General features: G+C 35.9%; 1 protein-coding gene across 1 annotated transcript in view; it reads left to right on the plus strand.

Annotated features, from left to right (window-relative positions):
- The window catches only part of LOC107601937 (mitogen-activated protein kinase kinase kinase 7-like), a 27,804-nt gene extending 23,184 nt beyond the window's left edge, over nt 1–4,620 (plus strand). Inside the window, exons 14-16 of the mRNA XM_016294297.1 lie at nt 897–958; nt 1,495–1,610; nt 2,668–4,620. Of these exons, the coding sequence (XP_016149783.1) occupies nt 897–958; nt 1,495–1,610; nt 2,668–2,848 (359 nt within the window). The 3' untranslated portion in view covers nt 2,849–4,620. The remainder of the gene's footprint in view (nt 1–896; nt 959–1,494; nt 1,611–2,667) is intronic.
- Nucleotides 4,621–14,026: the final 9,406 nt, after the last annotated feature.

Raw genomic sequence — 14,026 nt, forward strand, 5'->3', positions numbered from 1 at the left:
CTCTCTCTCTCTCTCTCTCTCTCTCTCTCTCTCTCCCTCCCTCCCTCCCTCCCTCCCTCCTGACCATTAAGTAACTTGTGCATCTTTTTGACATATCCGACTGAACTACAAACTTTCCAGTGATGTCTGTGAGAAAGGGATATTCACTCGACAAGCTTGCGCATCTGCGCCGCCTCGCGCTCAATCCACTCAGCGTGATTTGCTTACCAGCTGGCGCAAATCAGCTATACAGGCATTAATACTGAATGTTTTATATTCATTGCATACATATACTTCGTAGACATCTTTAATCTCTAATAACACATTCTGCTGTCTGTTGTCTGTGTTTCTTTGTCTGAATATGGCACTTATCACATGCTGTGTGGTATCGGCGTTTGGTATCGGGGCATTTTAACGAGTACGAGTACAAGAGCTCAGTATCGGTATCGGTGCATCCCTAATTATTATATGACAGCTTTCTGCACATTTGTAATTACATTATTGCAGATTGTGACATTTTGTAAAGATATTTCTGAACACACTGCTTATGTTCCCTCAGTGTGACCTCAAAGTTCACGTCCTCGGTGTGTTTGTGTGTGTAAATCAGTATCAGTGACAGTAAACGGCTCAGACGTTACGTAAGCATCATCAATGATTTAAGACACTTTTCTGTCTGACAGTCGCAGTCCTGGACTGAGATGAGACTCGGCTATTTATTGCTGAACTCTCACTCTCTTTCTGCGGATTACCAGAGTTTACTATCAGCGTTACACAACAAACTAAAAAACACTTTATGTTGCACAGGGGGGGCTGCTTCAGATCTACTTCAGGTCCAAATATAATAAATAACCAGATGGAATAAATCAGATCTTCTGTCCCTCAATTCATGGTTTTCTGATGTTTCCTCATTCTTGTAGACACCAATGGCTCAGATAACTCCATCCCCATGGCCTACCTGACCCTGGACCATCAGTTACAGGTACACACATCTAGGTTGAGGTATTGGAGAAAAAATTATAGATGTGAACGATATGATATACGGAGTTTGGTATGATTTTGGCCACCAAAAATAGGCTAAAATTATGAAATATTACATACTAAAATGTAGCATTTTCATTTCAGTTTTCAGCCCAGTCTGTCCAAAATTTACATTTTGATTTTCTGACAAGAATTTTCTTTTTGGTTCATCGCTGAAGTATTGTGAAGTATGACTGCACATGCATGGAAACTGTTTAGTCCGTATCTGTGGTCTGGATGGTTTTGTTTCCAGGGTGCTGTGGTATCCCTCCTCTCAGAAAACATTCCCAAGATATAAAAACAGCCCTCTAATTGAATCAAGTCTGGGTTACAGTTTTAATACTATTTATATGGTGTAATTCAGTTATAAATACATGGCAGCTAATTGAGAGTGAGGCTATGGTTCAGGCCATGACTGGTATAATTATCACTTTTGCATTTCAGATGAATTAGCCAAAAGCGGTGACATTTGATGAATGAATCTGTGTTTGTTTGCAGCCTCTAGCCCCGTGTCCAAACTCCAAAGAATCAATGGCAGTGTTTGAGCAGCACTGTAAGATGGCACAGGAGTACCTGAAGGTGCAGACAGAGATCGCTCTTCTCATACAGAGGAAGTAAGTGAGGAATCCCAATCAAGTTAAGTCATTAGTTTGTACAATGGGTTCCTTGGGGTTATTATTATATTATAATATATTAGATTGTTTGAGTTGAGCACTGACATTATTAATGTGAAATAAATAAAAGTAAACCTAAATAGTAACAAAAATCTGTACAAATGTACACAACAAAATTACTAAAAATAAATTGGAAGTAAAGTATACGTTTTTTTAAAATATAAACTTTAATAGTATATAAATAATTCCGTATATCAGTGAAATTTCAAAATTTTTGATACTAATTCTAATATCGCAGCTAGAATTTATATATGTAAAAGGTTACACTGTTATTTTAAAATGGTAAATATATAATCTATTAAATCAAGTAATTCATACAATTATTTAAATATTTATACTCAATAATAATAATAATAATTCTTATTCAATTTCTAAAATAAATATTTAAAAATTAAATTGTGTATATAATTTTTGTTTCAAATATGGTGAAATGCATTATTTACTTACGTTCTCAGTTGTATAATGTTGTTTGATTTTGCTCCTCCTGAAAATAAATCGTCATACAGAGTATGAATTTCTTTCTTCTACAGAACACAAAAGAATATATTTTCAAGAATGTTGGTAACCAAACCGTTTTTGTTCCCAATGATTTCCATATTCATATTTTTGACCATACAGTGGAGTTAAGTGGGAACCGTTTAAATAAAGGTATAGTCCAACCAAACAAATTAAAAAAAGAAAACAGGGTTGATACAAATAGCCTAAAACAATTGAATAAAGATACTCATCTTTGGCCTAGAAGCATTGCAAGTATCTAACAGGCATATCAATTGTTCAAGTAGACATTCAAAAAACATAGAGCTATCATGTAAAATGAAGCTGTTGTATCGTATTACACTAGCGTTATGGTCATTGCAACAGTTGTTGTTCAAACTATATTAGTTACTGTTAAATGGTGTGTATGGTAAAGCAGAATTTAGCCTGTACTACAGATACTAAAACAACAATACCAGTATAAACTAGATACCAAAGTCTTCTCTAATGTACATATCTACAGGAAAGAGCTGATAGACGAGCTGGACCAGGATGAGAAGGATCAGCAGAACGCGTGTCGCCTCGCTCAGGAGCACAAGAAGCTCCTAGAGGAGAACAAGAGCCTGTCTACCTACTACCAGCAGTGCAAAAAGCAACTGGAGCTGATCCGAGCGCAGCAGCAAAAGAGACAGGGCACCTCATGAACCCCTTTCATTATGAAACAGAGCTAGACTGACTCTATAATCACAGTCCCCGTTATCTTATCCTCCCCAATCCAAACATTGGGGTGGTTTATCTATAGTTTGTTCCAGAAACCCCTGAAATCTGCCTGTTTAAGCGCCCCACCCCAGCCGCCCATGCCCCTATGCACCCATGAAACCTGTGAAAGATGGTAACCGTATGAAATGTGCTCCACAGTTCAAGCAACCGTGGGTCATTTCCCTGCGCATGCTGCGTTGCATGTGCCCGTGAATCTAGCAGGATATGCAATAGCAGGGCCACAATTAAAGCCAGGTGGGTGTAAAACACAGACTGTTGGCCGCTGATAAACACACGCAGTTCTTCAGAGATCTACAAGTCTAAACGAGCCAGCAAACGCGTTTTATTTTCAAAAGAGGGCTTTTAAATATAGAGCTGTTTAAAAGGAGGATGTAAAATGAGGTCTTTTGGAATGTCAAATTTTTCTCCTTCCTCAAACATCCCAGAATTCCCTGTGGGGCTTGCCTCGTTCCCCTCGATTAGGTGTTGGTCCTTGACAATGTGAATGCAAAGTTACATACAAAAGCTAATTATATCATTTTAAAGTTAGATTTTTATTTCGTCGCATTCACTTTGTGTGTACTTTCATTTTAACCCCTTTTTATGCAAAAAAAAAAAAGTGCTGTAGATGTTTCCCTTTTTTGATTTGTCTGCCCTAAAAAGTGTTAGAATGTATCGATTGAAATCGGGGGGTGGGGGGGGTGTATCTTACATATGCCTTGCATGTCTACCTTGTGTTTATGGACAAACAAGGGACGATCTGTGTGTATGTGCGGCCTCGCAAGGAAATGCCATTTATAATCCGCTTCCTTTGACATCCCGTTTGAAAACCAGCGCTCTAAGAGAACGAAACAAATGGACTTGAGTGTATGTGATTGTGAGTACAAACATTTTAATCATGACTTCAGTATTCTTGTGTTTCTTTGCTTTATCTAACTGTACGGTATGATCCGCTTCGTAGTTTTTGTTTCAAGTGTGAGAAAGACGCTCTTTCTCTGAGCTTGATTTATGTATTTTTAGTTCACATGATGCCTTAGAGTTGAATCGCTTGCATTTTACTTGACTTGGTTTGTTGCTTTATGGCAACGAGACCGCTCACACATGGCACGCTTAATGCAATTAGGAGTTTAGAAATGTGAGTGAGAGTTTTAAAAGGCTTGCGAAGGCAACATGAATGAAATCGAGAGCGGCCAGATTGTGGTCTGGTCTGAATGATCTTGTCAATATGCTGCAGAAATCATGAAATTATGATAAGGGCAGTCGACCCACTCTGGTTCCTTTTAGTTCTGTTCTTCGTTCTTACCACTAGTTTTTCATCCCAGTACTTCATTTAAGAGAAATCAGAGCCGTATTGTTACATTAGGTTTGAATTTCTTTTAGATGTCACACTTTGTTTACTTTGTTGCCCCCAGCACAACTCAACCCACATTTTTGCACAATCCCACCTTGACTAGTTCTTGAAGAATGCTCACTGTACCGTGAAAATCTTGAGCAGGGTAAAGACACATTTGGATGTTCAAGATCTTCAAGTGAGTTCACTGCAAATCTTTTTGTTTAACAGTGAAGTGGTGTATTTTTTTTTTTTCTTGGAGTTCAATGTTCATAATAAGTTTCTGTACTATGTGCTGTAAATAAGATGTCTGATTTCTTAAGCTGTTGGGAACGGGAATACACAGGTGAAGGTCGCATCTTGAAATAAATCAAACAGGTAAACATGCCTCGGGACTGTCTGTGCTGTTTCTGCTCTGCACTTCAACATTTTTATAAACAGGATGTTGTTCACAAACATTCTCTGTGTACATTAAATGTACACTATTATCACATTGTATCAGCAACTGGGTTTTATAATAAATCTTTCATTAGAGTAGTCATATTAAGAATGGCGGGATGCTCCTTAAATTCCATTTAATAGTTGTAAATATACAAAATCTAAATTATAGATAATTTGATAATTTAAAAATATTTTTTAACTATAATAATTAAATTATATATTTTATAATATTTGAGGTTAGGTATATTAAGTGCATTAAAGGGATAGTTCACCCCTAAATTTAAATTTTGTCATTATTTACTCACCCTCATGTCCTTCCAAACCTGTATGAGTTTATTTATTGTGTTGAATATAGAAGATATTTTGTTGATGGTCCCCATCGACTTCCATAGTATTTCTTTCCCTACAATGGAAGTCAATGGGGACCAACAACTGTTCTTCAAAATATCTTCTTTTATGTTCAACATAAGAAAGAAACTTACAGGTTTGGAACAGCATGAGGGTGAGTAAATGATGACACAATTTTCATTTTTGGGAAAACGTATTGCTTTAAGTTAATTACCACAAAAAAATAATAATTTTGGAGGATTTAAGTGCATAAACGTAAAGGTTTTATAAAGCACTAAAATTCTTCTGTTCAAACTTGTGTATTATTTGCGCTGTAAAGCTGTTTAAATATGTTAGGGTCATTTTAGGATTGATAGTTACGTTGTCATGTTAATTAAAGGGATAGTTCAGCCAGAAAATAAAAATTGTCATAGTTTAATAAACTTCAAGTTGTTCCAAACCTCTATGATTTTCTTTGTTCTGTAGAACACAATAGAATACGTTTTGAAGAATGTCGGAAACAAAACAGTTGATGGTAGCCATTGACTTCCATAGTATGGGGACCAGCAACAGTTGATGACAGAATTTTCATTTTTGGTGAACTGTCCCTTTAAGTAAAATTGTAATTTCACACAAAGTAAAATATTTTTTCACATTAAAATCGTGTTAAAATGCATATTGTTTATATCTTGGGCTTTACTTTCGAAAGTGTGTGAATTGTATTTTATCACTGTGTTGTATTTTCTCAGTGCCTTACGGTAGCCGAGAATTTGACATTATTTAAAGGAAGAGGAAGGACAAGTGGAAATGATGTCTTGTGCATTTCTTGTAATCAACACTTTTCCATCGATTGAGTTTACCTCAATATTGCTTTCATGTTTTTGATGATGTAATGCTTATTTCAACCAGAAGAGGCCGATAGAACTTAAGCCATTCGTTTCTCTTCATCCGCAAACCCTTCCTGTCTCAAACAAAGGAAGCCGGTGCGATGCTGATGAGACCGGTGCTGATTAAAACACACACACACACACACACACGACAATGACAAACACAACAACGTACATTAAGTATTTTTTCAAAAATAACTGAACCGTCATTTCTTAAGTTAAAGAAGTGGTAAATAAACCATCATTAGCAAAAGAACTAGCCAATATCTTCATATAAAGAAACTCGAGGGAGATAGTGTGCATTACAGCCTAGAATAACAAGTATTGTGCAAATTAGGTTTAAATGTTACCTGCCAGTACAGTTGTTGTCACGCCATGTGCTTGAGGTTGGAATGACTTGAATCAAACTCATTCAATCCACATGATGTCATTCTCTCTCTCCTTTGGTGAAGTATTGTGTTGTATCTTCTCTGGCCAGTGTTAAGTGTTCAGGAGGTTGAGAAAGGGACTGAGGGTATTGTTCAGGGGCCGTCGGATGAGATGCTGTCATCCTGGCCTTTTGTTTTTTGTTGTTCAGAGCAATGGCGAGAAATGACAAACAAGACTATGGAGGGTTTAGGGTGACCGGAGGAACCCTGGGCTTCGGTGCGGTCATTAGGAACAGAAACTGCAGGGCGGTCGTGGCATTTCTGTGTCTTTGTGTACCGGGTTACAGTTTGTGAATCAATTGTGAGTTAGAAACTGATGCAATAAAATCATACAAGTTGTTAATCGCTATTCCCCAGACAGCAAAGTGTTTTTTTGTTGGTTTTTTTTATGTCTTGCACGCTTTATTAGTATCCTTGGAAATGCTTGTCATTTTTAACGCATCATCATTCTCTTTTTTTGTTGGTGACAAAGTTTCTCTGAAATTTGTATTAGATCTCTCTCTCTCTCTTTCTCTTTCTCATCCTCGCCCCCTCTCTTTCTTTCCCTGTAACCATGGTAACTGCCTGGAAATAGGCTAGGAATGGTAGAGGTGGTTGCAGTTTTTAGTAATGGCCAGAATTTGGGTCATAATATCTGTATATCAGTCTATAAATTCCACAGTGTTCCAGATAACTTATTTCATTAATCAGAGTGATTCCCTGGCCAGCCCTTTTCAAATGTGGCTATGGGCGATTCTTCGCATGCTTGCGAGTACAGCTCCTCCGAGACCCTTCAGAGGAGACAAAGAGATCTCACAGCTGCTGGTGCACCAGTCTGAGCTCTTTGGTTTGCTTTTTTTCCTCCAGCGCCTAAAGGATGGAGAACATTAAAATGATCTTCTGGTACATCATGTCTCTGAAGTAAATTGGTAAATGGTTTATGTATGCTGATACAATGCTTTAGATCTATTTAAAGAGACGCATGTTCCCTCTCACTCAAATCAGCACATTTAAGATGTGAGATGAGGGCCCAATTTTAACCGTGTCATTTTCACACATTGCAATTGTTGAAAGTCCCTGTCGTTGATTTGTTGCTTACAAACCATACTGAGCAGGTTTCACTTCGTAATTTATATATTCCCAGTTTTTTCAAGTACAAGACAACAAATATATGAACATGAAGAATCAGTTTTGTTGGAGCTTTTTGGCTTTCTCCGTGTGGCACAGTTTCCTCAGTGTAATATATGTGACCTTGTGCTTGTAAAAGGCACTTTGAAAGACTGACAGTGAAGAACAATACTGAGCTACAAGTAAGAGTGCTGTAAAAATGTCTTTATTAAAACGAGAAATCAATATTGAGCAACATTTTAGAAACAATTTTTAAAAAGTTACTTTCTGTGCTTTTTCTTTGATGAATATAGTTCTAAAAGAAGTCAAACTGTACATAGTACTGGAATTTCTTTCCTGAATGAATCGGTTTCTGAATGAATTGTTTGGCTGATTCAAATGACTCATTCATAAAGTTAGTCATAAAGGTAGTTTTGTTGCTCAGTGAATTTGCAATTGAACAAATCAGTTGAGTAACTGATTCAATGACTCACTCATAAAGGCGGTAATTTGTTGGACACTTTACTATCCCATGGGGCCATGGGAGAGGATTAATGAATGGCAGTGAAGCAAAGCAACTGACGCTAGTAGGTTAGGTGATAATAAAAACATGGCGGATGTAATATGTCCAAATTTTATTCATACTACTCATATTCATAATATATAGAACATATATTTTTTTTAACAGTCATGAATTTTGAATTCAAATGTAGTACTTACTCAGACAGTATATGATTTAGGCAATCATTTGATTTTCTTTCCTGAATGAATCAGTGTTGCTGAATAAAATGATTGGCTGTGATTCAAATGACTCATTCATAAATGCATTCATTTGTTTTGTCGCTCAGTGAATTAGTGCTATTGTACAAATCACTTGAGTAATTGATTCAATGACTCACTCATAAAGGCGGTAATTTGTTGGACACTTTACTATCCCGTGGGACCACGGGAGAGGATTAATTAATGACAGTGAATCAATGCAACTGACACTGGTAAGTTATGGGATAGAAACAACATGGAGGATGTAAGTCCGAATTTCATTCATACTACTCATATTCACACAATATAGAACATACTTTTTTTAACAGGACACACCGACAGTCATTTGTTTTTCTTTCCTGAATGAATCCGTGTTGCTGAATGAACTGATGGGCTGTGATTCAAATGACTCATTCATAAAAGTAGTCATTTGTTTTGTTGCTCAATGAATTGGTGCTATTGAGCAAATCAGTTGAGTAATTGATTCAATGACTCACTCATAAACGCAGTAATTTGTTGGATACTTTACTATCCCATGAGGCTGTCGGAGAGGATTAATGAATGGCAGTGAAGTAGGTTCCGTGATGGTAACAACATGGAGGATGTAATATGTCTGAATTTCATTCATGCTACTCATATTCGCACTATATAGAACATACTTTTTTAACAGTCGTAAAGTAAGTTCAAATTCAAATGTATTACCTACTCGGACAATGCATGATTTAGGATGCACCAGCAGTCATTTGTTTTCCATTCCTTAATGAATCAGTACTTGAATTGGTTGACTGAATGATTCAATGACTCACTCATAGTTCAAATGCTATTGAACGATTGGTTTGGGTAATTAATTCAATGAGTTACTCATAAAGCCAGTCATTTGTTTAATTCCTGAATAAATGTGTGTTTGAAAGAATCGGTTGAGTTAATGATTCAATGAAACATGAAACTCTCTCTCAAAAAAAAAACATTACTTGATTCAAACAGTCACCTGTTTCATCCCCAAAAGAATCACTATTATAAAACAAATTGGTTGACTGAAGGATTCAAATGACTCGCTCATAAAGGCAACCACTTGTTACCATCCTCCGGCATAAAAACCTGCAGAAAGCCTTTGAAAAATCCCCACCAATAATGAAATGCTTGTTTGAAATGCTCTAACACAGACAGCCACAGTGATGCAAACAGTGAAAAGTCCCATTCTTCTGGACTCAGATTAGAGAAGCAGATGACTACGCAACTATGCTAAACAAATACACAAGAAATTAAGATTAAAATTCAGTGGAGGAAAAAGTAGGTGAGATAGAATCTAAATGATCGAAATATAATATGACCGTGAGAGAGAGATGGAGAGACAAACCGCAACCAGCTATTATTGTGATCGCCTGTGTGTGTGTGTGTGTGTGTGTGTGTGTGTGTGTGTGTGTGTGTGTGTGTGTGTGTGTGTGTGTGTGTGTGGGTGACACGGCGTGGGTGGAAAGGTAATGCTTTGAGCATGTGGAGTGATGAATATCTCCCTGCACAACACAGGAGCTTCAGACTCTCAGCTATAAAACTGATGAGTCATCTCGCACACCCTGTTTGTTTCCTTTCAGTCAGACATGGCCCAGAGAGCGAACTGTAGCTGCTCACCTACAGAAATCTAATTAAAGAGTCTGGATGGACAGGATTTCATCCGTTTAATCCAGCTAACAGGGGCTGAATGCACACAGACAGTGGAAAACAGACCACATTGGGGAAAATGATAGCCTGAGTGCATTACTGTATCTCATATACGTAGTTTTATCATCTTCAGGCATTATGAGCAAACAGGGTGATAATTTATGCACTTATACAATCTCAAGGGCCTCTAACTTTTTAAAGGAACATGTTTGCTGTGGTAGAAGCTTTGACATTTTTAACGATTGTACGATTCATAATTGCCACCACTCGTAGGGAGTCAGCGGTATCACAACAACACCTCTGAACAGCAACACTCTGACATGCCTGTGTGGTGAGGTGTTTTCAAGCTTTGTTTTCAACATCAGTGCTAATTCCTGTGGTTCTTCATGTGCCAACTCATCAATTATAGACATTTAGTGTATTTAGACATAGATATGCTTGTGCTTTCAGAGCAAAAGCAGTTTAGTTTACAGATTCTTATTTTATAAACTGCACAAAGGAGTTGCTTCAATGGCCAGCCTGTACAACTCTGTCTCTGCACATCATAAGGGTGTGCAAAGTTGTTTTATGTGTACAAATGGATTAGATCTATTGTTATGCTGATCTTAGTACACTCGTGTGCTGTAATTATTTATTGAATGCCGATCTGTTATCTAATAAGTCTATTTTAAACAAGTGCACACATTTTGAAAGTATTCTCCTTAAGATTATTTTGATATCAAGATTCAAAGGGATTTTTCTTCTTATGATTCATCACTGATAAATGTGCTACAACTGTCGTTTCCTTTTTCATACACTCTCACTTTTCATCACTACGGTAAATAGGGCAGTAAACACACAGCACTGTTATTGTTTGACTGGTTTGCTCTCAGTACAAGAGGTGGCTGATCAAGAAATGCAGTGTTTCTACTGCCAAGAGCAAAACTATTGGTTTGGCTCGGGTTTGAACTCTAAAACAACCTTTAACCACCCACACATACACACATATACATGCATAAACACCCACACTTGTCCTCAGCTGACAAATGTACAATAACAACCTGTCAAATGTGGAAGTTCTGTCTTTCATCTGAATGTCTGAAGATGGTCTGCAGAGTAACAACTTTCTGTCCAAAATTTTAAGGAGAGGTTCAGCCAAAAATGGAGCTTAAAAGATTAGTTCAACCAAATATGAAGGTTCTGTCATCATTCACTCACCCTCGTGTCATTCCAAACCTCTATGACTTGCTTTCTCCTGAAAATTTCAATAAAAAATTCCACAATGAATGGGGACTGAGGCTTTAAAACGTCAAAACAAACATAAAAGCATCATAAAAGTGTCTTAAAAATTATAATTATTATAATAATTTTCCCTTCTAAGCTGTTAACCACTGAAACCTGATCAAGTTGGTGAGTCAGTGTTGTTTCTGTTAACTAAAAAAAACTATTAAAAATGGTCATTGTAAACTGTAATTGAAATAAAGATTAAATAAAATATCAATATAAAGTGAAAAACTGAAATAAGTTTAAGTTGGAGTACTAAAATGACAAAGTAAAATAGTCAAACTCAAATATAAATATTAAAATAAACTAATATATGACAAACGCACATACTAAAATGACTAAAACTTAACAAAAATTGAAATTAAAACTGAAAAACTTAAAAATAAAAGCTAATTTAATAAATACTATAATAGTGTATAAATAATACTAAAATACTGCAAGGAGTTAAACTCAAGGGCTGAATTGACCAAATCAGTCAGACCAGTTATTTAAAGGGTCTGACTCAAAAGATTTTTTTTAAACTAAATTAGACATCATTACTTATTTTATGAACATGCCAATAAGAACTGAGGCAGAGATCAAGATATCCAGTTAATAGAGCATTATCTCACAATATATTATAATACAAAACTATTGTATGACTTGTGAATATTCAGAAAATAGTGCATATGAATACATTTTATTTGACTTTTGTGGCTACTTTGCAGCTACAGATTGAAAAGAGTGGCAAGGATGTTCTTCAAAAATTCCTTCTTTGTGCTACACAGAAGTCAGTCCTATGGGTTGTAAATGTAAAAAAAAATGAAGTTGAGTAAATGTTTACTCAAAAAAAAAAGCATTTATCTCAATAATGCAATGTTATGAATATGTCTTACCATTTTCAGTTATAAAGCAAGTACAATCTCTTTTATTCATCTTTTTTGTAATGTGTGCAATGCTCTTTAAGCCTGCATATGTATGTATGAGTGAGTGTGTGGGTGAAAGTGTACCGTCCTGTGTGCACAGAGGTGTGCAGCGTTCTCAGGGGGGAAGTGTTACCTGTCCTGTAGGTAACCTGAGCTGTTGTTAGTATCTGTGTGGTGTCTGTGTTGTGAATGGCGGTTAGCCTGCTCCCCGAGGCTCTGCTGGGGAAGCAGCAATTGACGTAATCAATTGCATTTGGCTTGAAATGCAACGTTGGCTGGCCTCTGAGTATACGCCTGAGTTTACGTCTTTGTGCCTCTGTCGGGGCTTGCCTTCGCACCTTAGCGGGCCAGTATATGGATGTCATTTGGCACCGTGTTGCAATGCAGCGACCGCAAAGTCAATTAATCTCCTCCGAAATGAGTCATCAAGTGTGGCCGACTGTTGTGCATTCGACTGGTTCAGGGGGCCTGTTTTGATTTTACAGCAGTCCTTACTGTTATGACTCATACCTTTCGGCAGCTTGCGGGATTTGACATGTCGTCTGATATTGCGCTGTGCTTCGATGAACTTCAACCAAGAACAATAAAATCATTTATTTGGCCATTTTTGTGCAGCTGCTTAGCTATTTTCATATTTTTTTCTTTTCCAGTATACAGTTCAGAACTCTGATGATCTTTTGAAAGACATAATAAATAACTTTAAGCTGTTATACAAGGTGTGATTAGTCAACGTTTAGCTTCAACGCTAATTAAACCAACCTGAAACACCTAAATATGTTCTTTAGGATTACTAAAAAACTTCCACGCAGTTGTGAGGGTCCTCCAGGAGCAGGACTGTGTTATATGGATTGTACATAACCATGAGAAATAAGGCAAACAGCAAGGTGAAAAGTTTGTAGCCTATATCATAATCATTCAGTGTTTAACAAATATGCATGCATTCCATCAGATTAATTGTAAGAAATACTCTAATTATATATTTTTTTATACTGAGAATCAATTGAGATTTTTTTTAATCAGAAATACATTTTATGATGAAGATGTGAACTATTAATGAAATATAAAAAGTCTGGGGTCAATAAGATAAAAAATATGTTAATTGTTCATTAAATTGATCAAAAGTGGCAGTAAAGGTATTTATAATGTCACAAAAGTTTTATTTTACAAATAAACTTTCAATTCTTTAAAGAATCCTAAAGAAGTGTGTTAGAGTTTTCATTAAATGTATATTATAAATGTATATATACATATATATATATATATATATATATATATATATATATCTATATATATATATATATAGATATATATATAGATATATATACACATGAAATATCTAAAGTTTAAAGAAAGGAATACTTCTTTTCAGCAGGGATGTATTACATTATTCAAAACTGGCAGTAAGTAATTTATTTTTAAAAATGCTGAAAAATGCTGTTGAACTTTATATTCATCAAAGAATCCTGAAAAGAAATATGAAGCAGCGCAACCAAGGTGTGATTAGTCAACGTTTAGCTTCAACGCTAATTAAACCAACCTGAAACACCTAAATATGTTCTTTAGGATTACTAAAAAACTTCTAAGCAGTGGTGAGGGTCCTCCAGGAGCAGGACTGTGTTATATGGATTGTACATAACCATGAGAAATAAGGCAAACAGCTAGGTGAAAAGTTTGTAGCCTATATCATAATCATTCAGTGTTTAACAAATATGCATGCATTCCATCAGATTAATTGTAAGAAATACTCAATTAGATTTTTTTTATACTGAGTATCAATTGAGATTTTTTTAAATCAGAAATACATTTTATGATTAAGATGTGAACTATTAATGAAATATAAAAAGTCTGGGGCCAATAAGATAAAAAATATGTTAATAGTTCATTAAATTGATCAAAAGTGGCAGTAAAGGTATTTATAATGTCACAAAAGTTTATTTTACAAATAAACTTTCAATTCTTTAAAGAATCCTAAAGAAGTGTGTTAGAGTTTTCATTAAATGTATATTATAAATGTGTATATATATATATATATATATAT

Source organism: Sinocyclocheilus grahami, unplaced genomic scaffold (assembly GCF_001515645.1).
Source record: "Sinocyclocheilus grahami isolate Dianchi unplaced genomic scaffold, SAMN03320097.WGS_v1.1 scaffold315.1, whole genome shotgun sequence".
In the NCBI taxonomy this organism is placed as follows: Eukaryota; Metazoa; Chordata; class Actinopteri; order Cypriniformes; family Cyprinidae; genus Sinocyclocheilus; species Sinocyclocheilus grahami.